General features: G+C 43.4%; 1 protein-coding gene across 1 annotated transcript; it reads right to left on the reverse strand.

Annotated features, from left to right (window-relative positions):
- Positions 1-231: 231 nt before the first annotated feature.
- LOC126235508 (pyrokinin-1 receptor-like) lies at positions 232-13835 on the reverse strand. Its single transcript, XM_049944225.1, has 3 exons — positions 12607-13835; positions 12435-12507; positions 232-311 (listed from the first exon to the last, which is right to left on the reverse strand). The coding sequence occupies exons 1-3, from the start codon at positions 13519-13521 to the stop codon at positions 232-234; spliced, it is 1068 nt and encodes a 355-aa protein (XP_049800182.1). The 5' UTR covers positions 13522-13835.
- Between the last annotated feature and the right edge of the window lie 13719 nt (positions 13836-27554).

Here is a 27554-nt window from a genome sequence, read left to right on the forward strand (position 1 = left end):
TTTGGACACATTTGCTAATAACGTCGACATAGTTCACGTTTACGCACTCACTGCACACACGATGGGAAGAGACAAATACCACACTAATCCCATGGCGTACGTACCAGAATCGAATTCGCGCAACGTTGCATTTATTCTGTAGCAATGACCTCGAAAGTATTTGACTGCCCCTTATATATCCATAAATAGTTAAATTTAGATCCAGACAATCACCGTTCTGCCAAGGATTCTTCAGGACAGCTGAGGACCAGCAGATACGTAGATGACGTGATTACCAAGTGCCTGACACAGTGAGATGCCAAATTCGGTGGCTAAAAGGTCAATAAATACAGGCAGTATTGTTAGAGACTTATCACGTTTGACCATGGTTTGAGATTTATTTTAAACACTTAAACCACAGCAAAATACTGTACTTTTCTTAAAGATTATCCTCATTTATGTAGAAGCATTATAGAATATTTCTAACAGAGTTGCTAATTTTTAATCACATTTATGCTATCAGAGTACTACAATTTTCTTTTCAATGTCTACGTGTCCCGCAGCAGCATCATCAGCGATCAAGAAATTGCTGTACGTGACGAAGTCATTATTGATGACTTCATCTCGCTTGATGCTGAAGAGTTAAGAGATACGCTCCCCCACATCCGAAGCGATGTTTTGCTCATGCTCATTTCTGTAGCAGCTGTATGTTGTGCAAATAATAAAACAATGGCTACAACATACCTTCGTTATTTCGTAATTTATTATTTTTGTTTTGGAGTAGTTTCGATCTTAGGCCATTTACAAACAGTACAGACTTTACAAAATCAGAATTACAAAATGTTGTGTGAGTATAGGTTATACAGTACTAAAGAGGAAAGAACAGCAGAATTTAATACCCTGTCGACGGCGAGGTTATTTTGCAGTGGTACTGTGATCACTTGCATGTTAATTACATAGTCAACAAAGTCAGTAAAAATACACTGAAATGGCTTCTGATTTGTCATTTAATTACTTCCACGCTTTCGCCGGATGCCCTTCCTGTCACTACCATTGGTTTCCATGAACCTATGGTACAGTGTGACGGATTGCTAACCGAAGCGGCCTGGGTTCGAATCAAGGCTGGATCGGAGATTCTTTTCCACTCTGGTATTGGGTGTTGCATTGTCCTTACATTCGTACCAGTATAACCGATATTACGCAAGTGAAATGGCTGAATGGGTACTGCTCGAAAGCCAACAAAACGATAAAACCTGTGGTAGGAAATTCGTGTGCGTCATTTGTCTGTGAATCGTATGTATTTCGAGGCGAATATTTCGCGTTGTGGCCAACACCCAAAGATATATTTACCAAGATATAAAGCCAGTTACATTTTTAATAAATGAATTTATTTATCCTTCTAAAGCAATTTGAAAGGACGTGGAAACAGTATTTATGTTGCTTTTGAATACATGGATGTTTACTGTAAAACATTCCGGGAAAAGAGAATATGCTGGAAGCCGAAGTCATTGAATGCAAAGTCAATCTACACATTATTTCCAGAGTTTAGAGAAGCTGTCAGGGCAACAAAATTTTTTAGCCCAACAGAGGTCTGAAACCTATACGTTTCGAATTTCTGTCTGACATGTACACACGCTATTACCGACGCACACAAGCAAATATGTTTGACGAATTAAATATGCAGTTTATTATTGCACGAGATAATGTCGAACCTGAATGAGTGAGAAAAGTTTGGCAACTCTGAGCGAAAACAGAAACCTCCCCTCCCCACCCCTTTTTCGCCGCCAAATACCTCCAGACTAAATGAGTAGACTGGAGCCACTATAAGCGAGAGTGACTTTCAGGAAATGTAGATAGTCGCTCCGTTCACCTGCACAGAGATTTCAAAGTGGAGTTTTGGCAGGCTGGTTCTGTGGATAAGGGACCAACTACAAATACGAAAGTCCGAGTTCAAAACTCAGATAGCCTAGGATTTTATTACACTTATCGTTTATTCCATCTCTGCCAGTAATTCGTTAATACGAAAAACTCGAAGTTTTACCTCGGTCGGAGCCTCAATAATCTATAACCTTCCCTGTAAATTACTAGATAAGTCAGTCCAGAACTCGGAGGGAGACAAGGAAACGTCACTTCCAATAAGAACACACGAGTTAAAGCACTGAAAGTCAGCCAAAGGGCTGAAAGTATCTTTACGTTGAACTGGTCTATAACTATTGACATACATTTACAATTTCAGATAATTTCTAAATGCGTGGGTGGATACATTTTTTGATTTCTTTGCGAACATTTACATACGTCTATAACTATTGCTTTAAATTTATAAATTTTATTTAGTTCTAAGCGTGAATAATAGTTTGATTACTTCGCGAACATTCTTTAGTCTGTTTTTCTTGTCGTCTGAAGCCCCATAAACGAAAGATGTAGCTGCTACATCGGAGTTACGGAATACCTCCATAAGCGGGAGAAGTAATACCTGAACGTCAGCAACTAGGACACTGGGTAAGTGAAGGATCTCTAGAAAACTGAAAAAAATAAATCGTTCCCTGTATCTTGTACCCTGAACTATCGCAACACAACCACTATACGTTTCCCTGCGGCGCCGGCTTCAAAGCAACGAAGAGCCCAAGTCTGTAGTGCCATCTCCCCTTATTAAACCTCCACGGTTTAGCAGAGCCCCAGTCATTTCTAGATATTAGTGAAAATCCTGTAATGAATGAGGCGGCCATACCAAAACTCCTGAGGTTGAAAACGGTGGCCGCTCGTGAATATCCCCGTCATTGCACTAGCGACCCTCGCACTAACTAGTTCCGAAACGGTATTACGTTGAGCTCCTCCGCTATCGTTCTCCGTGCGGATAAGTTTTGAAAGAGCAACCACACACCAAATTGATATCATTTATTTAAAACAAGTTTCTTGCCTTTAGTGGTTCAGAACATTGTTTTCATCATCAGATGGCAGATTGCATAAACATTTTCTTAAAGTACAGTCAATTAGCTGTTGAATGTTTCGAGTGTCATGGAGATCCACAGTATTAAATACAGAAACACTGGAAATGCTAAATTAAATAGCAACTAACTCAAATTAAAAACTACAGAGTAAGTACGTGGAACATGTAAGTGCAACGACGGTGTCCCAGCCTGTAACGAAAACGTTGATTTTGTGGATTTAGTGGGAAAGGTTCTGGGTTCGAGTCGAGATCCAGCATACAGCTTCAACCTTCCAAGAATTATCAGTTGGTTAATTGGTCGGCCTGTAAATTAAGTGCCGCCATTTGACGACGAACAGAATATTATAAACCGAAACGACGAGAAAAAATAAATTGTCTTAAGATATGCAACAGATTTAGTTCGTTTAGCAGTAAAAGACTGATAAAAATTCTACAAACGCGAACACTGATTAACTTTAATCTTCACTCTGACCAAAAGAATTGCACTTAGCAACATAATGGATACTTATCGTAGCGCAAGCTCAGTGTATGAATATACAAGGTGTCAAAAACAGTCTGAGAAGCTTGTAAGGCTGGTTGTAGGGCAGGTTGTGCCATGAAATAACTGTTGAGAAAAAAATTCGGTACGTTGAGCCGTTACCGAGTTAATAAGAACTGAAGTTAGTGAACTACGTGATTGCGCGCACAAATTCATGCTGCCCGCCAACTGTAGTTATTAGTCAAAGGTTTTTTTATTCCAGTCTTTCATCATAATATAAAGTCCTTCGACGATGATCGGTTTCAGTCAGTAATGACCATCTTCATGTTATTAGTGTTAGTTGTTATAACAGTAGATGAAAGCGCGTGAGACTATTCAGCCTTTGGTTCGAGTGCGGTCTTCACTACCGCCCCATGGCCAATTTATGTATCGCTCTCCTGATCGATTTTAGGAAACCAAACTAAGAACACGTTTGGCGACACCGGCTCTAGCGTTCCGCTTGAATTTGTGCAAATACGGTTGATACGGTAACTTCAATGTTAAATCACTCGGAAACGGTACAACATATCGATTTTTTAATAATTATTTCTCAGCACAACCTACCATGTAAAATGTTTACAATCTTTTCAGTCTGTTCCTGACCGATCTGTACATTAACGTTGTATGAATGGTGTGATCCGTAGTACAGCCCACAAGTTAGTTGTTTTGAAGCGTTCCTTTCGTCTCATGTCGTAACGGTCGTAGCGTCGTATAAAGTGCCACTTGCGGTGGGGACCCACTTACAGATGTGCGGCGTGTGAGACAATTTACTCCACGTGTCGCTCCGTAGATTTACTCGTTAACGTTTATTGTCCTCAATGACGTGCAACAGTTGAAGCGACGAGCTTTTAGCTAATTGGCTCCGAAGATACATAATATTGTTATCTAGACTGGCTTCTTAGACGCTAACACATAGGTCTCCTTTCCATACATGTGTTATAATAGTTTATGACCAAGTCAAACGATAGTTTTTTTTTTATTCTATGATGCTCTATTTTGAGTTGCTGGCTATTTGCTCCTCACAAATATGATAGCAAACTTACTCGCTTTCCATCTTCCCTCATGTTAAGGCTTTACAAGTCTCCGAAATAATTACGTTTCGTTTAAGAGATTTCCTGTAGTACTTCTAGAGTAAGCATAAGTAGTTATATCTTTGACCAAATATGTGTTCCATATTGTAAAAACTTTTGTTTTATCTTTGACGTTAAGGTCATGCTGTTAAGTTTGTTGACAAGCTATCAGCTCGATATTAAGACGTTAACGTCACCGTATGTAGTCATCTAAATTGTGTTAACGTAATGAAAACCTTTTTTTAGCAATGTTTCACATCTTTTATTATTAGGTTTCGGTTTATTACACTGTTTTCTAATACAAAACTGACCTCAAAGAAAGGAATCAGTGAATGATGAACACTTCAACTTTCTAATGTATCGATTCTTGAGTTTTGTTACAAAAGAACTCATCTGTTATTTCTGTCACAGTAGGTAACCATTTTACAGAATTTACCAGGACAGCAGTTACCTCTATCAATAAACATATATTGGAGTAGAGCTATGTGCACAGGAATGGGGGTTTGTTTCATTATCTATTTATGAATGAAGACCCGAAGATTCTTCTGCTACGTACAGAATGTTTAATTGAACTGAATTTGCTCGTTCTATAGTAACTGTGTGGATTCACAAAGTAATTCTGAATTTCTAATATTTGCAACTGTGTGAGTTTGGTACTCTTTCCATCTTTGTGTAGGAATTCTACGTTTATTGTGAATATCTGGTTTTCTTTTAAGCAGTGTTCGGGAAAGGATAAGCCTGGCTCTTTAAAGCTGCACTTTCTACGGTGTTCCCTGAGCGCAGTACAAATTGACCCCAGAGGCTGTCCAGTACAGCAGGACCGTTGCACTTACGTATTTTAATTTGTTGAACGCTGGCAAGGTGACTGCACCGCATAAAACTCGCATTGTTCTGCTTTTACATACTGACCTCACGTCTGAGATAGTGACCTCTAAAGTCATTCGACTCTAGTATCATGTGAAAATCGTATTTTTACGTTTTTAATGCGAATAATATTAAACAGCGATGTATATACATGTTGTACCAGTAACTATTGTGGTTGTTAGAAACATTTAATAGGGACGCCATCAGCTTTATCGTTCTTCACATAGATATATTTAATGCTAATGAAATTAACAAAGGTGTGTAAAATTTTATATCTGTATACGAGGTCCTACTGAAAATTAATCCCTCTGAATGTTTATCTGAAAACTCTTAAAACTTTTTAATTAAACAGCCTTTATCGTGAAGTCTACATGTTTGCTGACCTCTGCCGCTAGAGGACTCAGAATTGTATCGTGAAGCATGGCGGTGTGTAACATAACTACGTCAGTGCGCGAGAAACAGAGTGCTGCAACCGAGTTTAGAATTAGAAAAGTCTGTCCACACACGGAACACCGTCCCTTCAGCATGACAATGCCGGATCACACAAAAGCGCCGCGACGTCTGCAGTAATCCGACGCCTCGGGTTCATCTCATCGATCATCCTCCATACAGTCCAGACTTCCCCACACCCGATTTTCATCTGCTTCCAAAACTTAAAGAATACCTTCGAGTACTTCACTTTCGTAGTGGTGAAGCGTTCGAAGCACAGGTCAGGTTCTGGCTTCGTAAAGGAATTCAAACATTCTGCAGTGAAATATCCAAATCCAAATGGCTCTGAGCACTATGGGACTTAATTTCTGAGGTCATCAGTCCCCTAGAACTTACAACTACTTAAACCTAACTAACCTAAGTACATCACACACATCCATGCCCAAGGCAGGATTCGAACCTGCGACCGCGCAGTTCCAGATTGAAGCGCCTAGAACCACTCGGCCACAACGGCCGGCACTGAAATATCAACAAACTGGTCGTTGGTAGAAATGTCGTCAGGGTGACTATGTTGAGAAATAAATATGTAGACAAAAAGAATAAATATGTCCAATTTTAATAACACCTTTTGTGTATAAAACACTTTGAGAGTTTTCACATAAAAAATACGGAGGCATTACTTTTCAGCACGTCCTCGTACTTGTGGTTTTCGTTAAAGCAATATTCGGCGGAAGACGAATCTGGATTCTACTATCTCCAGCTTCTATGGTGTCTCTGGGCCTTGTAAATATTGATCTGCCAGTCTGTCCCTGTATTAGGACTGTTATACCCATGTATTTTAATTTGTTGTACTCCGGTAAAGTGACTAAACCCGCCGGCCGCGGTGGTCTAGCGGTTCTAGGCGCGCAGTCCGGAACCGCGCGACTGCTACGGTCGCAGGTTCGAATCCTGCCTCGGGCATGGATGTGTGTGATGTCCTTAGGTTAGTTAGTTTTAAGTAGTTCTAAGTTCTAGGGGACTGATGACCACAGATGTTAAGTCCCATAGTGCTCAGAGCCATTTGAACCATTTGACTAAACCCGTATAATTGCCACATTATTCTCATTTTACTTACATACTTCACGTCTAAGATAATAATCTTTAACGTCAATTGATGGCAGTATGACGTGAAATTCATAGTTTTACGTTTTCACTGCAAATCATATTACATAATGATGTATATAAGTGTTGTGACCGTGATTATTGTGATTGTTAGAAGGATTTGTTAAGAAAGTATGGCATGTATAATGGTACTTGATTAGAATTTTTTGCTCTGATGAAATTAACAAAGGTGTGTAAATTTTTGTGTGTTTCGTGTCGTTAAAATTAAACCGCAGCTACTCAGGGACGTTCTGTGTCGGCTGTAATTATCGTATGGTGGCGAAACTTGGTTGATATGCTAATGTGTCAATGCGGAACCGATTTAAAATGGAAAAAAATATTTCCAGTTAATAGTACCAGTTTTGGCCATCAGGTGCAAATCTGGCGCCGTACTGGGTATTGTCGACGTATCCAGTGCTAGTATCGAACAAATTTTATAAGCGACAGGTTAATAGTAAGATGAACATTGTGTCATTCTTATTTATTCAACTTTTTACGCCCAGGTACCGTTGCTAATCCATATGGAAACATTTCTATAATGTCTTTCTTGCATTCACAGCACCAGATTTGCACCTGGTGGCCGAAATGGGAAATAATTTAAATAATTTGTTTCCAGCTTAAATCGGTTCAGCATTAACTCACTAGAATATCTACATAGTTTCGCTGCCGTACGATGGTTACAGCACACACTGGACCTCTGTGAGTCTGTGAGTTACTGTACTTTTTTTTAACTACTGCAGCATTAATACCAGGTGGTTTGAAAATACCTAAAGGTGCGAAGTTAGCCAATAAGCAAATTACAAAAAAAGTATTTCGAAATAAAACAGGTTAAACGGGGAAAATGACTCTTCTCAAAAATACTAACTCCAATACAGGATTAAAGTTCACAGCGAGGTCGTCAACGTTGAGCTAGCTCGGCGCGCTACGAACATCTTCATGTAGCCGAGTGATGTCCTCTGGTGTACCTTGCGACGTACATTGCTTGACACCAGTGGATTTTGCCAACGCATTTGGCGTCTCCAGCGATCTGTAGCGCTGCGCAAAAATTCTTTTGGAAGCTGTCTCTTTTCGATGTATCATGTACTGGTCGTATCGATATCCTTCAACTACGATAGTAACACCATGAGGTGCAGTATTGGTCGATAAAGCAGAAATCTTTATCTCTGTTGCAAATCGATTTCAGTCACTGCGTGACCATCACCAGAGCAAGTATTAAAGCCCTGTGGTCTCATCAATACAAGTATTAAAATAACATCTGCTCGTTCCAGTGAAGACTACAGACGTCCGCTCTCACGCGTACCTCCATTGATATTTGCAGATATTGCAATTTTATTGCTTGTGCTTATGAGTCCACAGGCCTTTAGTACTCCGGTATGACAAGCACTCTTTATTGGTATGTTCAGATATTGCAGTTTTACTGCCTGTATTTATGAATCCACTGGGCTTTAACACTACGGGTGACGATGGTCACGCAGTGATTGAAACCTGTGCGCAATAGAAATAAAGATTCCTACTTCAACGATCCAATTCTGACGCTACTTCTCTTAATAGACCTCGAGCGGACGCGCCTATGTACAATTAATATTGACTTGTGCTGTTCCATTGTTGTTTTACAACCCTATACCTATTCCTTCATTATCACTTCAGCTAACACAGCTGGTACGTCCCAGTGAAAAGCAGTAACATGAAACAAACAGCGAGCTAGATGAGAAATAATTTACGACCAGTGCATGCAAGTGACCCAGAGTCCGAGCTAGGAGCACACAATGAGGCAGTTGCCTACGAGCTAATCAGTTATCGGATAAGATTTTGGTTGGGATCTGATACAACTGCGCTGTTTAATGCTTCGAGTGCGTCATTACTCCGCGACAACAGTTGTACGCGGCAATAGAGTGATATAATGAAAGTTCACTTTACTATTACTTTATTAAAGAGTGATTCAGCTCGTTTAACAGTAGTTTATATTCCTCTAATTTACGTCTACGGTCACAATGTTTTTGTTTAAGAGATTACCGGTTTCGGTCTTTAATGACCATCATCAGATCTGATTCATAGAAACAAAGTCCTAATGTGCTGCAGCCACAGTGGCATCGTCAAATGTGAAATGTGGAATCAGCACCAGCATCGTCAAATACATATAAATCAAACCACATGCTGGTGCTGATTCCGCATTTAAAATTTGAGGATGCCACTACGGCTGCAGTTCATTAGGACTTTTTTTTATGAAACAGATCTGATGATGGTCATTAAAGACCGAAACCGGTAATCAAACAAAAAGATTGTGACCTCAGACGTAAATGAATGGAAACTTGTTACATATACGGGTCACTGTTTTTTTTCGCGACGATTTCGCAGCTTGTGAAAGTAGTTTATTTTATCATAGCTGAATCAAACTAAGATTAAACTGTGATTTTTGGTCATACACGTTTACCTTGACAATATCTACATCTACATCTACATACATACTCCGCAATCCACCGTACGGTGCGTGGCGGAGTGTACCTCGTACCACAACTAGCATCTTCTCTCCCTGTTCCACTCCCAAACAGAACGAGGGAAAAATGACTGCCTATATTCTTCTGTACGAGTCCTAATCTCTCTTATCTTATCTTTGTGGTCTTTCCGCCAAATGTAAGTTGGCAGCAGTAAAATTGTACTGCAGTCAGCCTCAAATGCTGGTTCTCTAAATTTCCTCAGTAGTGATTCACGAAAAGAACGCTTCCTTTAGAGACTCCCACCCGAGTTCCTGAAGCATTTCCGCAACACTCGCGTGATGATCAAACCTATCAGTAACAAATCTAGCAGCACGAATCTGAATTGCTTCTATGTCCTCCCTCAATCCGACCAGATAGGGATCCCAAACGCTCGAGCAGTACTCAAGAATAGGTCGTATTAGTGTTTTATAACGGTCTTGTTTACAGATGAACCACATCTTCCCAAAATTCTACCAATGTACCGAAGACGACTATCCGCCTTCCCCACAACTGCCAATACACGCTTGTCCCACTTCATATCGCTCTACAATGTTACGCCCAAATATTTAATCCACGTGACTGTGTCAAGCACTACACCACTAATCTTCAAACATTACGGGATCCTTTTTCCTATTCATCTGCATTAATTTGCATTTATCTATATTTAGAGGTAGCTTCTTTACAGCAATCACAAATCCTGTCTATGTCATCTTGTATCCTCCTACAGTCACTCAACGACAACACCTTCCCGTACACCACAGCATCGTAAGCAAACAGCCGCACATTGCTATCCACCCTATCCAAAAGATCATGTATGTAGATAGAAAACAACAGCGGACCTACCACACTTCCCTGGGGCACTGCAGATGATACCCTCACCTCCGATGAACACTCACCATCGAGGACAACGTACTGGGTTCTGTTACTTAAGAAGTCTTCGAGCCACTCACATACTTGGGAACCAATCCCATATGCTCGTATCTTAGTTAGGAGTCTGCAGTGGGGCACCGAGTCAAACGATTTCCGGATGTCAAGGAATATGGCATCCGTCTAGGTCTTCTATGATTGTGTACAAAGTGCGCCCCATGCCCTGTCCCGTTATGAAACACGAACAGCTGCTAGCATAAATTTCTTAGAAGTAGATACCTTAGGGGTTGCGAAGCAACTCAAATCGCTTGATACGGGCAAGTCTTCAGGTCCAGATTATATACCGATTAGGTTCCTTTCAGATTAGGCTGATACATTAGCTCCCTACTTAGCAATCATATACAACCGCTCGCTCACCGACAGATCTGTACCTACAGATTGGAAAATTGCGCAGATCGCACCAGGGTAGTAGGAGTAATCCATCGAACTACAGACCTATATCATTGACGTCGGTTTGCAGTAGGGTTTTGGAGCATATACTGTATTCAAACATTATCAATCACCACGAAGGGAACGATCTATTGATACGTAATCAGCATGGTTTCAGAAAACATCGTTCTTGTGCAACGCAGCTAGCTCTTTATTCGCACGAAGTAATGGCCGCTTTCGACAGGGGATCTCAAGTTGATTCCGTATTTCTAGATTTCCGGAAAGCTTTTGACACCGTTCCTCACAAGCGACTTCTAAACAAGCTGCGCGCCTATGGGGTATCGTCTCAGTTGTGCGACTAGGTTCTCTATTTCCTGTCAGGAAGGTCGCAGTTCGTACTAACAGACGACAAATCATCGAGTAAAACTAAAGTGATATCAGGTGTTCCCCCGGTGAGCGTCCTGGGATCTCTGCTGTTCCTGATCTATATAAATGACCTGGGTGGCAATCTGAGTAGTTCTCTTAGGTTGTTCGCAGATGATGCTGTAATTTACCGTCTAGTAAGGTCATCCGAAGACCAGTATCAGTTGCAAAGCGATTTAGAAAAGATTGCTGTATGGTGTGGCAGGTGGCAGTTGACGCTAAATAACGAAAAGTGTGAGATGATCCACTTGAGTTCCAAAAGAAATCCGTTTGAATTCGATTACTCGATAAAAAGTGCAATTCTCAAGGCTGTCAATTCAACTAAGTACCTGGGTGTTAAAATTACGAACAACTTCAGTTGGAAAGACCACATAGATAATATTGTGGGGAAGGCGAGCCAAAGGTTGCGTTTCATTGGCAGGACACTTAGAAGATGCTACAAGTCCACTAAAGAGACAGCTTACACTACACTCGTTCGTCCTTTGTTAGAATATTGCTGCGCGCTGTGGGATCCTTACCAAGTGGGATTGACGGAGGACATCGAAAGGGTGCAAAAAAGGGCAGCTCGTTTTGTATTATCACGTAATAGTGGAGAGAGTGTGGGAGATATGATACGCGAGTTGGGATGTAAGTCATTAAAGCAAAGACGTTTTTCGTCGCGGCGGGATCTATTTAGGAAATTTTAGTCACCAACTTTCTCTTCAGAATGCGAAAATATTTTGTTGTGCCCAACCTACATAGGTAGTAATGATCATCAAAATAAAATAAGAGAGAAACTTCCTGGCAGATTAAAACTGTGTGCCGGACCGAGACTCGAAATCGGGACCTTTGCTTTTCGCGGGCGAGTGCTCTACCCGCCCGCCCGCAAGTGCTCTACCCGCCCGCGAAAGGCAAAGGTCCAGAGTTCGAGTCTCGGTCCGGCACACAGTTTTAATCTGCCAGGAAGTTTCATATCAGCGCACACTCCGCTGCAGAGTGAAAATCTCATTCTGAAAATAAGAGAGAGCTCGAACACAAAAGTTTAGGTGTTCGTTTTTCCCGTGCGCTGTTCGGGAGTGGAATGGTAGAGAGATAGTGTGATTGTGGTTCGATGAAAACTCTGCCAAGTACTTGAATGTGAATTGCAGAGTAATCATGTAGATGTAGATCGTGCCTGTTCGAGGGTTAATGCTGGTGTGGCGACCGTGATGAACTCCTGATGAGGTCGCCGTACCATAGAATATGTTCCCTCTGCGTCTTGTCGCTGCCTGACGATGGTACAGTATTACAGGCTGAGAGAGTAGGTGACTACTCACCGAGCATCTTGAGGACGCGCCGCGACTGCGAGGAATGGCTGGCCCTGCCGGCGGCGTGGTGGTGGCGCGGCGTCTGCACGCCGGACAGCTGCAGCTGCGCCTGACTGCCGGCCGTCGACGCCAGCGACGCCGACGCCGAGTGGGCGCCGTCCTTGTCCGCCGCCGTCGCGACGCAGCCGTAGTGCTGGTGGCCCGTGCCGGCGCCGTTGCGGTGGCCGTAGGGCCCGGCGTCGCGCTTCATGGCACTCGAGCGCCGCAGCCGCAGCCCGATGAGCGCGTACAGTATGGTGATGAGCGTCATGGGCGCCACGAAGAAGAGGAACGTCGAGATCTCGAACAGGTGGTGCACCGTCTCCTCGCGGAACATGCAGCGCGTCATGCCGGGCGGCCCGACGATCTGCAGGTGCAGCGCCTGCGGCACGGCGCACGCCAGCGACAGCAGCCACACGGCCACGATCAGCTTGACGGCGCGCGACAGCTTCGACATGGTGTGCGACAGGAACGGGTGGCAGATGGCCACGTACCGCTCCACCGTGAACGCCGTGATGGTCAGCACCGTCGCGTTCGACGACGTCTCGGCGGCGAGGCCGCGCAGCCGGCAGAAGGTCAGCCCGAAGATGTAGGGGTAGTGCTTCCACACCTGGTACACTTCGGGCGGCAGCCCGGACACGAGCAGCAGCAGGTCAGACACGGCCAGGCTGAACAGGTAGTAGTTGGTGGTGGTGTGCATGTGCTTGTTGCGGTAGATGACGATGCACGTCGTCATGTTGCCCAGCACGCCGGTGAAGAAGATTATGGCGTAGAGGACCGTCATGGGCACCACCACGTACAGAGGGTGCCGCACGGCCACCACCTCCAGCGCCGCCGCGGCCGCCGACGAGTTGGACGCCCCCGCCTTTCCAGGGGAGCCGTCATCCGACGCGTTCACCGGCAGCGCCGTAGACAACAACAGAATGTCAGCCGCGTCGATCGCGTCCTCTGCCGCCCCCACCACCGGCCGCACCGTGTCCTGATCCACCAAAAACCGCATTATGCCCTCGGTCGCTGCCGTCGCAGCAACGCCCTCTATGCTAAACGATTCGCCCATCGCCAGTCGCAGAGTGACCTGTTTTCACACTAATACACTCCTGTGCCCTATCAGCATAGATTCTGCGTCCCTACTGCCTCCTCTACTTTTCAGTGGAGCGGAGAACATTTTGCACTTACGAGCCTGTCAGACATCCTCTTTCGCACTGCGAACAACAGTAAAATATAACTTCTACTGCTCACTAGTCCACTATTTAAGGCACACCACTCGGTACTAGAGGGTAACTTGTTGACGAGAGTGGTGCAGCTATCACCACGCGTAAGACACAGAGTGCGCAGTTCATATCTCGCGATAGTACTCTTTGTTTAGTTCATTTCGAATAATTCACCCTGCTGCAATATTCACTCCTATTGACAGTACTTTCAACTTTATTTCAGCGTGACCGAATGCAGCAACTTTTTTTTATTTTTTTATGCTTAGCACATACATTTGGACCCAAATATTAGGTGTTACCTTGTCACTCGTTGCGACCGTAGCTGAAAACAGTGTAGTTTTTAAATTACTGGCTGTTTTTGTGACACCGATCGATAGGAAATCACAAAAATGTGAGCTTAACACATATTTCATTTAGAATACCAGTTGACGTCTATTACAAAAGTTGACGATGACGCATCGTCGCATGGATCTACACTCCGTGTAGAGCGACGACACCCACGGCGGAGACCACCTGTTACCCTCACGGCACTGTACTTTGCACGCGCTCGGCCCGTCTCGCCGCCACTACGCCGCTGCCACTGCTGCTGCGGCAGCCACTCGCGACTCGAATCGGCCGCGAACTGGCGCGCTCCACAAGACGAGCCTCTGCCTCCGGCGACGCCTGCCCCCACCACCACCCACCGGCGGGCGCGCGCCTGCGCGTTGGTACCTGTCCTCCGCGGATCGGCAAGTGTCGCTGGCGGTAGCAGCGACCGGCGCAAAGAGCGGCCGCGCCTGCCGACTCGCCGCTGCCAAGGACGCTGGGTCCGCCGCCTCCACCACAAGCGGAGGACGCTCCGTCCGCGGCCAGGTCGCCGGTCGCCGCCGCGTCGTCATCACAGCCGTGACTAATGACCGCTTCTTGAGTAATGCGGCTGCATGTACGCGCCCACTCGGCAATTAATGGTTTGACATCTGTAAGCGTACCATAACTGCAGAGGAAAGTCCTACAGCTGTTTAGTAGACAGTTGTTGATCACTGTAGTGTCGACCTCCCAAGTTTTATTATGTTCTTTTTTTTCCTTTCTTTTTTCCATTCGTTGACGCTTCCGTCCCTAGATAATATTTCAGTCGTTTGATTTGAGCGTAGTCAGTCACAAGTTTTCAGCTGCTCACTGCGTTTTTACTTGCGACAGTAATCAATACGAAATATGACTACGGTCAGAGAAACATGGTGATAAGAATATTAATCAGCAGTAAGGATAGAGACATTATACACTGAGGCGACACAAGTCATGGGATACCTTCTAATAGTGTGTCTGACTTACAAGGGGAAGGCCTCAGACACGGCCAACCGATTCAGCTCAAATTTGGCAGGTCGCTTGTGTACAACCTAACACGAAGGAATCTAAGATATTTTGGGTCAACACCTGCGCGTTTTTGAGAAAATCACCCCTAAAGGCTATGACGAGCAATCGACTCAAAATTGGCGGGATCGATAGATAATTATAAATAGAGCATTTTTCATCATCAGGTATGGGGTCCGAAAACGCATACTTTCCCAGAAATCGAGGTAAGAAACTTTTACAACTGCCCCCTTCTGTACCTACATGGTAAAAGCTTTTTTTACCGACAGCACCGATAGCGCAACGGACAAGATAACTGGCTGGCAATCGGAGAACCCGGGTTCGAACTGCGAAGAAACCTAGCGGATGTTCTTCTTTTCGTTTGTATTTTTCCATATCTCAATTGATAGCGATAGGACGGTACATAAAGTAAGTAAATCAATAAGGAATGATAGTAATAAGGTAGGAAAATAAATTTTTCTAACCTCTTGGGATAGTGAACAACTAAAATGGTACTCCATGTCTCTTTACAATGGCTCTTCCAGTCACTGTTACGTGTCCTCACTTTTCTTCGAACAATGGCTCGTACTTGTCAAATAAACATTCAAAACAAATATACTCAAGGCACCAAGAACGTCTACTGAATGCAATCTTTCGACAGATACACTGTTCCTTCCGAAGAGTCGGCGGAAAACAAACTTGGTTTATATTTAAAAATGTCTTTTTTGGGAATTAATTTTGATGCATACCACGCATACGATACCATTGCCTTGAGAAATCTGTGCTGAAAGTTGGATATGAATTATTCTGTGAATAGTTATTGCATCCGTGCGTTTGTGCAATTCCTGCTGGGTTTCCAGAAGCACACTACAATTCTGAAGCCTGGAAATAGTTTTTAACCTGGCGATAGAAATAAACATCACACGGCTGGCACACAGGTGTGAAGTTTGGCGGTATTACGCTGACCCTCGCCATCTACAAACTTTGTCTCATATGTTGGAGTATTAATTTGTCCACTCCAGGAATCCAATATTAGATAAAACTTATTATCAGAAACGTATGGTTTTAAAACATTCTCAAGAAATGTTATGTAAATCGCTTTCGTCAGTTTCCCGGATTTGGAGCAGGTAACGCAAGCATTTTTCAACGAGACGGATAAACGATTGACCTCTTCTATAACCCGAGGACCAAATGTAATATTCATTTCTTGTACACAGGAAAACTTTAGGCAACACTTTTCCAGAGGCTGTGATGGCAGATTGCGAGTTGTAGGAATGTGTTAAAGCGTTTACCATGTAGGTACAGAACCGACAGTTGTAAAAGTTTCTTTCCTCGATTTCTGGAAAAGTTTGCGTTTGCGGACTCCATACCTGATGATGGAAAATGCTCTATATACAATTATCTATCGATCCCTTTAGTTTTGAGTCGATTGCTCGTCATAACGTTTAGGGGTGATTTTGTCAAAAACGCGGAGATGTTGACCAAAAATATCTTAGAGTCCTTCGTTTTAGGTTGTACACAAGCGAGCTGCCAAATTTGAGCCGAATCGGTTGGCCGTGTCTGAAGCCTTCCCCCTGCGGCGTAGTGCAACAGATCAACGCGGCATAGGTTCAACACGTCATTGGAATTTCCCTGCAGAAATATTGATCCATGCTGTCTCTAGAGCCGTCCACAATTGCGAAAGTGTTGCCGGTCCAGCACTTTGTGCGCGAACTGACCTCTCGATTATGTTGTTGTTGTTGTGATCTTCAGTCCTGAGACTGGTTTGATGCAGCTCTCCATGCTACTCTATCCTGTGCAAGCTTCTTCATCTCCCAGTAACTACTGCAACCTACATCCTTCTGAATCTGCTTAGTGTATTTATCGCTTGGTCTCCCTCTACGGTTTTTACCCTCCACGCTGCCCTCCAATACTAAATTGGTGATCCCTTGATGCCTCAGAACATGTCCTACCAACCGACCCCTTCTTCTAGTCAAGTTGTGCCACAAACTCCTCTTCTCCCCAATATTCAGTACCTCCTCATTAGTTATGTGATCTACCCATCTAATCTTCAGCATTCTTCTGTAGCACCACATTTCGAAAGCTTCTATTCTCTTCTTGTCCAAACTATTTACCGTTCATGTTTCACTTCCATACATGGCTACACTCCATACAAATACTTTCAGAAATGACTTCCTGACACTTAAATCTATACTCGAAGTTAACAAATTTCTCTTCTTCAGAAACGCTTTCCTTGCCATTGCCAGTCTACATTTTATGTCCTCTCTACTTCGACCATCATCAGTTATTTTGCTCCCCAAATAGCAAAACTCCTTTACTACTTTAAGTGTCTCATTTCTTAATCTAGTACCCTCAACATCACCCGACTTAATTCGACTACATTCCATTATCCTCGTTTTGCTTTTGTTGATGTTCATCTTATATCCTCCCTTCCGTTCAACTGCTCTTCCAAGTCCTTTGCTGTCTCTGACAGAATTACAATGTCATCGGCGAACCTCAAAGTTTTTATTTCTTCTCCATGGATTTTAATACCTACTCCGAAATTTTCTTTTGTTTCCTTTACTGCTTGCTCAATATACAGATTGAATAACATCGGGGAGAGGCTACAACCCTGTCTCACTCCTTTCCCAACCACTGCTTCCCTTTCATGCCCATCGACTCTTATAACTGCCATCTGGTTTCTGTACAAATTGTAAATAGCCTTCCGCTCCCTGTATTTTACCCCTGCCACCTTCAGAATTTGAAAGAGAGTATTCTAGTCAACATCGTCAAAAGCTTTCTCTAAGTCTACAAATGCTAGAAACGTTGGTTTGCCTTTTCTTAATCTTTCTTCTAAGATAAGTCGTAAGGTTAGTATTGCCTCACGTGTTCCAGTATTTCTACGGAATCCAAACTGATCTTCCCCGAGGTCGGCTTCTACTAGTTTTTCCATTCGTCTGTAAAGAATTCGTGTTAGTATTTTGCAGCTGTGGCTTATTAAACTGATTGTCCGGTAATTTTCACATCTGTCAACACCTGCATTCTTTGGGATTGGAATTATTATATTCTTCTTGAATTCTGAGGGTATTTCGCCTGTTTCATACATCTTGCTCACCAGATGGTAGAGTTTTGTCAGGACTGGCTCTCGCAAGGCCGTCAGTAGTTCCGATGAAATGTTGTCTACTCCGGGGGCCTTGTTTCGACTCAGGTCTTTCAGTGCTCTGTCAAACTATTCACGCAGTATCGTGTCTCCCATTTCATCTTCATCTACATCCTCTTCCATTTCCATAATATTGTCCTCAAGCACATCGCTCTTGTATAGACCCTCTATATACTCCTTCCACCTTTCTGCTTTCCCTTCTTTGCTTATATCCCATAAATATTCGATAGGATTCATGTCGGGCGATACGAGTGGGCAAATCATTCGCTCGAATTGTGCAGAACTTTCTTCAAACCAATCGCACACACCTGCGGTCCGATGACATGCCGCATTGTCATCCGTCGTTGCTTGGGAACATGAAGTACATGAATTGGAGAAAATGGTGTCTAAGTAACCGAATATCACCATTTTCTGTCAATGATCGATACAGTTGGAGGAGAGGACGCGGAACCTGCCCATTTCATGTAAACACAATCCACATCATGAAGGAGCTTGCACAGTGCCTCGCTGACCACTTGGGTCCATGGCTCCCTGTGTTCTATGCCATACGAACCCCAACATCAGCTCTTACCAACTGAAATCGGGACTTATCTGACAACGCTACGGGTTTACAGTTGTCTAAGTTCCAACAAATATGGTCACGAGCCCAGGTGAGGATCTGCATGCGGTGTCGTGCTGTTAGCAAAGGCACTCGCATCGGTTGTCTGCTGCCGTGGCACGTTAACGCTTAATTTTGCAGCACTGTCCTAAAGGATACGTTCGTCGTACGTCCCACATTGATTTCTGTGGTTATTCCACGCAGTGCTGTTGTCTGTTAGCACTGACAATCATACGCAAACGCCGCCGCTGTGGATCGGTAAATGAAGTTGTCCTTGGGTAGAGGTAATTCCTGAAACCTGGTCGGCACACTATTGACTGTCGATGTCAGTATAGTGAATTCCGTAACAGTTTCCGAAATGAAATATCTCATTCATCTAGCTGCAACTATCATTCCGCGTTCTAAGTCTGGTAATTCTCGTTGTGCAATCATAATCACTCCGGAAACCTTATCACATGAATCATCTGAGTACATACAACAGTTCCGCCAATGTGATGTGTACGCGAAACTACAACCATCTGTGTACGTGAATATGGATGTCCCGTGACTTATGTCATCTCAGTGGATATCGAGAACAGACCAGATGTCCAATGGAAAAGAAACTTGGGTGGTCTTCCTATAGGTAAAGTAAAAGATGCATCTGATCCTACTGTCCCAGCCAAAGAACTGAACCGGTACGTCCCATTACCTACAACCACAAACAAACCGCAAACGAAACAGAGACTCGTAGATTATGTCATGGGGATAGTCGACTGTAGCCACAAAAAATTTTAGAGCATGTTACTTGTAATACCGTCAAAAAAGCCATCATGCGTATCAGATCAGCACCTACCGGTCAAGTTCAAATGATGAATCTTGTTGCTGACTCACTACTGCTCACTATAGCAGATATCTTCACCAACTCCTTAACCCCAAGTCTTTTTCCTGAGGCCTGGAAACAGGAACTAATAAACCAACTTCCTAAAAAGAGCGTTGCCACAGTATCTTCTGATTACCGAGCTGTTTACGTTCTTCCTGCATTGACCAGGGCCTTAGAATATGTGGTCCATGACAGCTGACAAACTAGTTAGCATCAAACAGCTTACTAGAAGAACATCAGACATGTTTCCGTAAGGATCGTAGCTGAACATCTGCCTTAATAAAGGTGACAAACGACCTGAAGCTTGACATGGTTGGACAAGAGGCGACTACCATGTGCTTCTCCAGCAAAACCATTGTCACTGTCGACTGTGACATTTCACTTGCCAAATATAGCAGCCTGACTTTCACCCCAAGTGTAGTGCAACTATTTCGCTCATACCTGACATCTTACCAACAATATGTCGTGTGCGGCACCTTTAAGTTACAATGGAGGCAGGAAGTATCAGGCGTCCCCTAGGGTTCAGTATAAGATCGCACACTGTTGTCACTCTACGTAATGATGCCTCATCAGTTTTGTCCCACGACAAATGTTTGATTCATTATCGGGGATGGCCAATAAAAAGTTAATTCCTACAAATATTCGAATTATTTACATTTATTTGCATATCAACAATGAGAAAGTTAAAAATTAAAGCAAATGATATTCAAATAATGTCAATGATAATTAATTCTTCGTACACAATAATGGGAACCTCTGACAAGTTCTTAATAAATATTTTAATAATGACAACCTGTGCGAACGCAGATCTGCTGAATATAATACGAGGATTGCGGAGAAAATTGAGGATAAATCGTGTAAGTACCGTACCAAGTGTCTGTCGCGAAACTGGTCACCATAGAATAGGACTACTGAACGTAATGGCTCAAATGGCTCTGAGCACTATGGGGCTTAACATCTATGGTCATCAGTCCCCTAGAACTTAGAACTACTTAAACCTAACTAACCTAAGGACATCACACAACACCCAGTCATCACGAGGCAGAGAAAATCCTTGACCCCGCCGGGAATCGAACCCGGGAACTGAACGTAATGCACAGAACTAGTAAAGATAATGTGTAGAGCTATTGAAGATAATTTCTAACACCTATTGTGTATTTTGGATGCAAACTGTTCATCATTTCACAAGGCAGATCTTCAGAGCAAGGTTCTGAGGTTGTAAAATTGTAACTTGACTCGAAATTCATTACATCTCCCATGTAGTGGCCCAGTCACACCGTACTGTGGCTGTCAGTGACAGGAAGTACCGTGACGCCAAACAGTGGCAGCGCCAGTGGTCCTGTGCTGCAGCTTGATAATTTTCTAAATCGACCGAGCGCATCAAATAAGCTGGTGGCTGCGGAGAGAGACAAAGTGGCTTAACGAAGACACTAATAGTCAAGTCGATCATGTGTTGTGGCCTTGTGGGCCTCTTCTGTAGGTCCGTGGGTTGGCGGGGCGTGCTTCGTTGGCGGTTAAGGAAGGCAACATAAAAGGAGTGAATTTGGGTCGTCCGGTCAGCACGAAGACATCCGCCGTTAGTATGCGGAATTCTTCCATGTGATGTCGCTCTGGGAAGCAGTTTAATTCCTAGCAAACTGGAGCAAGTTTGTCTTCTGCAAACTTCTCCGTCTCCGTCTCACCTTTCTGAATTGCGTGGGGTGAGAAACTTCGAGAACATTTTTCCTTGTAACTGTTCATGTTCTGCGTTAAGCCGTTGATACGGTTCCGTTGGACACAAGAGTCTATTTCTTCGCAAGTGGGTGTTTGCGGTACCATCACCACTGCCTATCTTCTGTTTAATTTTGAGACTGTTGATTCCGTGTGACACAGAGTTTGAGAATGGTAACACTAGCCGTCGAATTGCAATAACTGCTCATCCTTTCTAATTTGAAGTGGTTCTGAGGTACATATGTACAAAGTGTTAGTTACAGAGTTTCCTTTTCTCAAAAAGAGGAATCTTTGATACGTGGATTGTGTATTTTGGCCCATTGTTTGATCTAAGGAGATGTTTCCTGTGTACCTTAAGCTTCCTGAGATTGTGGTGGTAATTAAACACAAAGTAGTCAAAAAACTGGTACTCCTTCCTAATATCGTGTAGGGCCCCGAGAGCATACAGAAATGCCGCAACACGACGTGGCATGGACTCGACTAATGCCTGAAGTAATGCTGGAGGGAATTGACTCCATGAATCCTGCAGAGCTGGCCATAAATCCGTAAGAGTATGAGGATGTGGAGATCTTTTCTGAGCAGCACGTTGCAAGGCATTCCAGATATGCCCAATAACTTTCATGTCTGAGCAGTTGGCCAGGGGAAGTTCCTGGAACCATTCTGTAGTAATTCTCGAAGTGTGGGGTGTCGCATTGTCCTACTGAAATTGCCCAAGTCCATCAGATTGCGCAGTGGACACGAATGGATTTAGGTGATCAGACAGGTTGCTTACGTACGTGTCACCTGTCAGAGTCGTATCTAGACGTATCAGGGGCCCAACATCGCTCTAACTGCACTCGGCCCACACCATTACGGAGCCTCCGGCTGCTTGAACAGTTCCCTGCTGACAAGCAGGGTCTTTGGATTCATCAGGTTTTCTCCATATCCGTACACGTCCATCCGCTCGATACAATCTGAAGCGAGATTCGTCCGACAAGGCCACATGTTTCCAGTCATCAACAGTCTGATGTCCGTGTTAACAGGACCAGGCGAGGCGTAGAGCTTTATGTCGTGGAGTCATCTAGGTTACACGAGTTGCCCTTCGCCTCCGAAAGCCCATATCGATGATGTTTCGTTGAATGCTTCGCAGGCTGACACTGATGGCCCAGCACTGAAAACTGCAACAGTTTGTGGAAGGGCTGCACCTCTATCAAGTTCAAGGGTTCTCTTCAGCCGTCGTTGGTCCCGTTCTTGCAGGATCCTTCTCCGGCTGCAGCGATCTCGGACAATCGATGTTTTCACGGATTCCTGATATTCACGGTACACTCATGAAATTGTCGTACGGGAAAATCCCCGCTTCATCGCTACCTTGGGGTTGCTGTGTTCCATCGCTCATGCTTCGACTATAGCACCACGTTCAAACTCACTTAAATCTTGATAACCTGCCATTTTAGAAGTAGTAACCCGTCTAACAACTGCGCCCGACACTTGTTGTCTTATATAGGCATGGCGGACCGCAGCGCCGTATTCTGCCTGTTTACATATCTCTGTATTTTAATACGCATGCCTATACCAGTTACTTTGGCGCTTCATTGTATTGCGGTAACGGTTTCACAAACATGGTTTGATCTTAATTGCGGGTTGCATGTGGTTACGTAAGTTATGTGCGCTCTTACCAGAGACCATGTTTTGTAACTGTTTGGTTGTCACGCAAGCCACCTTATGCGAATTTGTACCATGTAGTTAGCAGATGGTTTAAGCCTTTGACTGAACCATTTTCTTGTTGACTATCCAGAACTTGAGTCACTATTTAAGATCGTAAACTTTGTCAAGTATTAATAACGGTTTCTGGCCTATAGTGCAATTCTCAGCTGTAAGAATTGTGAACGAACTGCTCCTACCCCAGGCCTAAGTTAATTATTAATGTCGTTAGCTCACCCTTTGGATGCACGTGGCGCCGATTTTTAAGATGTCCTTTGTTTAATGTGTTACTAAATTTTCAAATAGTTATCATTCTGTTTTGCCTTTCATCATATGCAAGTATTATGTAACTTCGGTCATTGCAGGATCCCGTAATGTTTAGGCTTGCCGATGTAAATATCATCGGGTCACTTACCCAGGTCGTTTCAGATGGTTCAAATGGTTCCGAGCACTATGGGACTTAACTTCTGAGGTCATCAGTCCCCTAGTACTTAGGACTACTTAAACCTAACTAACCTAAGGACATCACTCCCATCCATGCCTGAGGCAGCATTCGAGCCTGCGACCGTAGCGGTCGCGCGGTTCCAGACTGTAGCGCCTAGAACCGCTCAACCACTCCGGTCGGCAACTAGGTTGGAAATAATTGTTTTGTGCCGGTTTGAATCTCGAGAAAACTTGTCGACGTTTAGCTTCAATTGACTGTTGTCACTTAATGCTAACTGAACCTCGGAACTGGTCCTACAATGTTTGTAAATGTTCTTGTATGTGATCGATTGGTATTTATATTTTAGAGAGGGTGATGAAAGACGTCCCGAAAGTCTGGGCGACGTCGGAACATATTATTATTCACTGAGTGGCTTACTTGCAAGTATAATATACTTATGTATATATTTTTCCTATTCTTGGTATGTGCTTTGGTAAGTTCTATAACTTGTTTTGACCTGTAATGTTTTCAGTGATTTTACTTAAGCAGTGCCAAGAACGCTACTTGAAACTCAAGTGTTAACTTTTGACTAATTTTACTTAAATAATTGTTTTAAAACAAAGCATTGATTTTGCGATTCAACTTGAAACACATTATCATTCTGTATTACAGATCAGAATTGTCAATCCTTTAATCATTGGGGAGGAAAGCCTATTGTTTTAACTGATTTATTTAATGTAAGCTCAATTAATGTATTTTAAGACTGAAACTTCCTGGCAGATTAAAACTGTGTGTGGGACCGAGACTCGAACTCGGTATCTTTGCCTTTCGCGGGCAAGTGCTCTACCAACTGATCTACTCAAGGACTACTCACTACCCGTCTTCACAGCTTATTCCACCAGTACCTCGTCTCCTACCTTCCAAACTTCACAGAAGCTCTTCTGCATACCTTGCAGAATTAGCACTCCTGGAAGAAAGGATATTGCGGAGACATGGCTTAGCCTCAGCCTTGGGGGATGTTTCCAGAATGAAATTTTCACTCTGCAGCGGAGTGTGCGCTGGTACGAAACAAAAGCTCTTCTGCGAAGTTTGGAAGGTAGGAGAGGAGGTACTCGAGGAATTAAAGCTGTGAAGATGGGTCGTGAATCGTGCTTTGGTAGCTCAGTTGCTGGCAGACCGCTTTTGGCTGGGTTTTTTCTCTTTGCTTGGGCCAGTATGCTTCTTAAATCCTCATTGTTCAGTCCAAAATGCGTTATTTGACTTCTAAGGTAGCACAATTTCCTCACTCTGTATAGAACGTTATCGCTAATGTTGATGTTGAGTTTGTCGCTAATGCCACCAGGAGGGACAGGCCTCAGACCCGAGGATGCATTCGACACAAAGTTGCGGCGGAAAGCCATCAACTAAACAGAGTTTGAAGCATGTGGGACACAAGCTAGGAAAGAAGATTCTACGCACCAAGAGATGTAGCCGTGCCTAAGTATGGAAACTAAGCGGATATTTTTGATATTACGCTGATGCCTTTTGGACTGTATGTGTTACTAGCTGTTGTAAAAGTGGCGGTGGTGTCGCAACGAAATTAGACGGAGGACAGCGTAATAGAAGTCTCTGTACAAGAAAGACTAGAAAAACATCGCCAGCCAAATGGCAACGGAATTCATGTAATGAAAATGTGGAAGTTGTATCTTTTCTAATATAGGTATAAGAGACAATAAATAAATTCAATTTTAAAAAAAAGTTGGTAGAGCACTTGCCCGCGAAAGGCAAAGGTCCCGAGTTCGGGTCTCGGTCCGGCATACAGTTTTAATCTGCCAGGAAGTTTCATACCAGCGCACACTCCGCTGCAGAGTGAAAATTTCATTCTATTTTAAAACTTCTTGGTGCCATGAATGATGGTCAATACACGCTCGGACCAGTCCTTTTGTCTCCAAGGCAACCAGGCTTGCCATGTATCATCACCTTCTTTGGGATACATTTTACGTGGGTAACCAATGATTTCTTTCCTACCATTCTCTTCTGAACAAAGTAATTCCTCACTATTCCAATGTCCCTTCTTGGCCAATGACGCAGCATCACTCCAGCATTGTTGTGCTTCTTGTTACTCTGGAAAAAAAATCAGATAAACCAATGTCCACAGTTCTTGTATCATTAACCAAAGTTTCTTGTAAGACATGTGTTCGGTTGTGTCTCATGGTTCTCAGTCATTGGGCTCTCTTTTCACCTGCAAGATAGCAATATCCAGCGTCCATCCCAAAAGTCGGCTTGCTCTCTTCGTTTGACAATAGTGCTTTCCTCCTCAAATTCCTCCTCATTCCATCTCGTAAAATCATCACTACAATGGGCCGCGAATGTTGTCCATCTGCATGGCGGCGCTGTGAAGTGTCACAAAATTGCATGCTTGGCCTGTCCGTGGCAATGGCTGCCTCCCCTCACTGCGGCCTTCTAAGAAGGACACAGCATGTCCTTAACTGTTCCTACGCTCAGCTCTGCGCCCACGTTGCCAAGTGTGATACCAAAAGATTCCCGTATTTCCAACCAGCATGCAAATCTGCTTTAAGTTATTACAGAAACAGACAATCACTGACACATTTAACATCATTTCTTTTATCCAATTTAATTAATAATTCTGATGGAGGGTGGGTCTCTACTAAGCATTTACGTGAATTTACGTATCTTAAGTAACCGTTCCGAAAAGCTATCCCATAACAGGCACCACATTTGTGTTGATGACCTCCAGTTCTATATGAGTGCAAAACAGTAAACATTAGTTCAACTATCGAGACTTTCAGTACTGACCTGTGTGCGCTATTGAAATGGGCACAGAATACAGGTTGAAGCTCAACCCATCCGAAAGTAGTACTAGTTGGTTATTCTAGACACATTAGCCTGAAATATTGGGAATTACTAGCATCTTCAAACCTTAAGGGGACAGATATCAACTTCTGTTCCTCAGAAAGGAGTCTATGGCATAAAATTATAAATGAAAATCTAAATTAGACTAAGCGCCACGCGGGATTAGCCGAGCAGTCTTAGGTGCTGCAGTCATGGACTGTGCGACTAGTCTCGACGGAGGTTCGAGTCTACTTCGGGTATGGGTGTGTGTGTTTGTCTTTAGGATAATTTAGGTCAAGTACTGTGTAAGCTTAGGGACTGATGACCTTAGTAGTTAAGTCCCATAAGATAAAAAAAACGAAACATGTAACTACAGTTTGCAAGAAGGCATGTCTCCATGTTCTACAGAAGTATAAAACGCTCATCACACTTGACACGAAAAAAATGTGAACAATCACTTGCACTTCCAGTTACTAATTACAGCGATGTTATCCTCCAAGGCTCTTCTCAGGAAAGCTCGCGGTGCCCGTAACTGGTTATGAATGCTTGTTTCTTACGACCGCGATATTTGACTCTTTGGCCAGATTTTACCATCACATGCACAGCCATCCTGGTGGAGTGCTGAGATTTCTATACATTTTGTCTCCTCTATCTTATCGACTTACGCTTTGATATCTCTCATCGAGCTTAACGCCGTTGTCTGAAAAACATGGCAGAAATTGCAGCCATTACAGCAATATAATTTCTGCAGCGCTTCATTGCTCAGCCACTTTCTCGAAGTCATCTTACCTTTTTACCTCTATATCTGTCGATTTCTATCGTATTCCATGAAAGTATGCACAGAGGGAAAAATGGCTTTCCATATTCCTCGGTATATGGGGAATTCAAGATTAAGTTACACATTTCGTCGCAGACCAGAACCATTCCCCAACAAGAGTGGGACATTGATACATGAGAGTACTAGTGCCGGGTTTCCTGCAGGCACTGTCTCTGCAGTACGGATGACAAGTGCTTCATAGTGGGATGTGAAATGGACTGGGGAACTTGAAATTACTCCAGAACTGTAACATGTGGAACAGTGTTTCTTCTGGGAAAATCATCTAAACCGGTGCATAGATGACCTTCAAATTCTGGCGGTATATGGACCAAATGCAACAGCACATTCAAAGCAGAGAAATTGTGCCAAAGCCCACTATGCAAAAGAAGTATTTTTAAATACATTAGTTTCCAATTTTCGTATGGAATTTTCGGAAAATAAAATAGTTTGAAAACTAATTCTCGAAAATGGCGAGGCGTTCGAGAATTTACTAG

This window comes from Schistocerca nitens, chromosome 2 (genome assembly GCF_023898315.1).
Source record: "Schistocerca nitens isolate TAMUIC-IGC-003100 chromosome 2, iqSchNite1.1, whole genome shotgun sequence".
Taxonomy (NCBI): Eukaryota; Metazoa; Arthropoda; class Insecta; order Orthoptera; family Acrididae; genus Schistocerca; species Schistocerca nitens.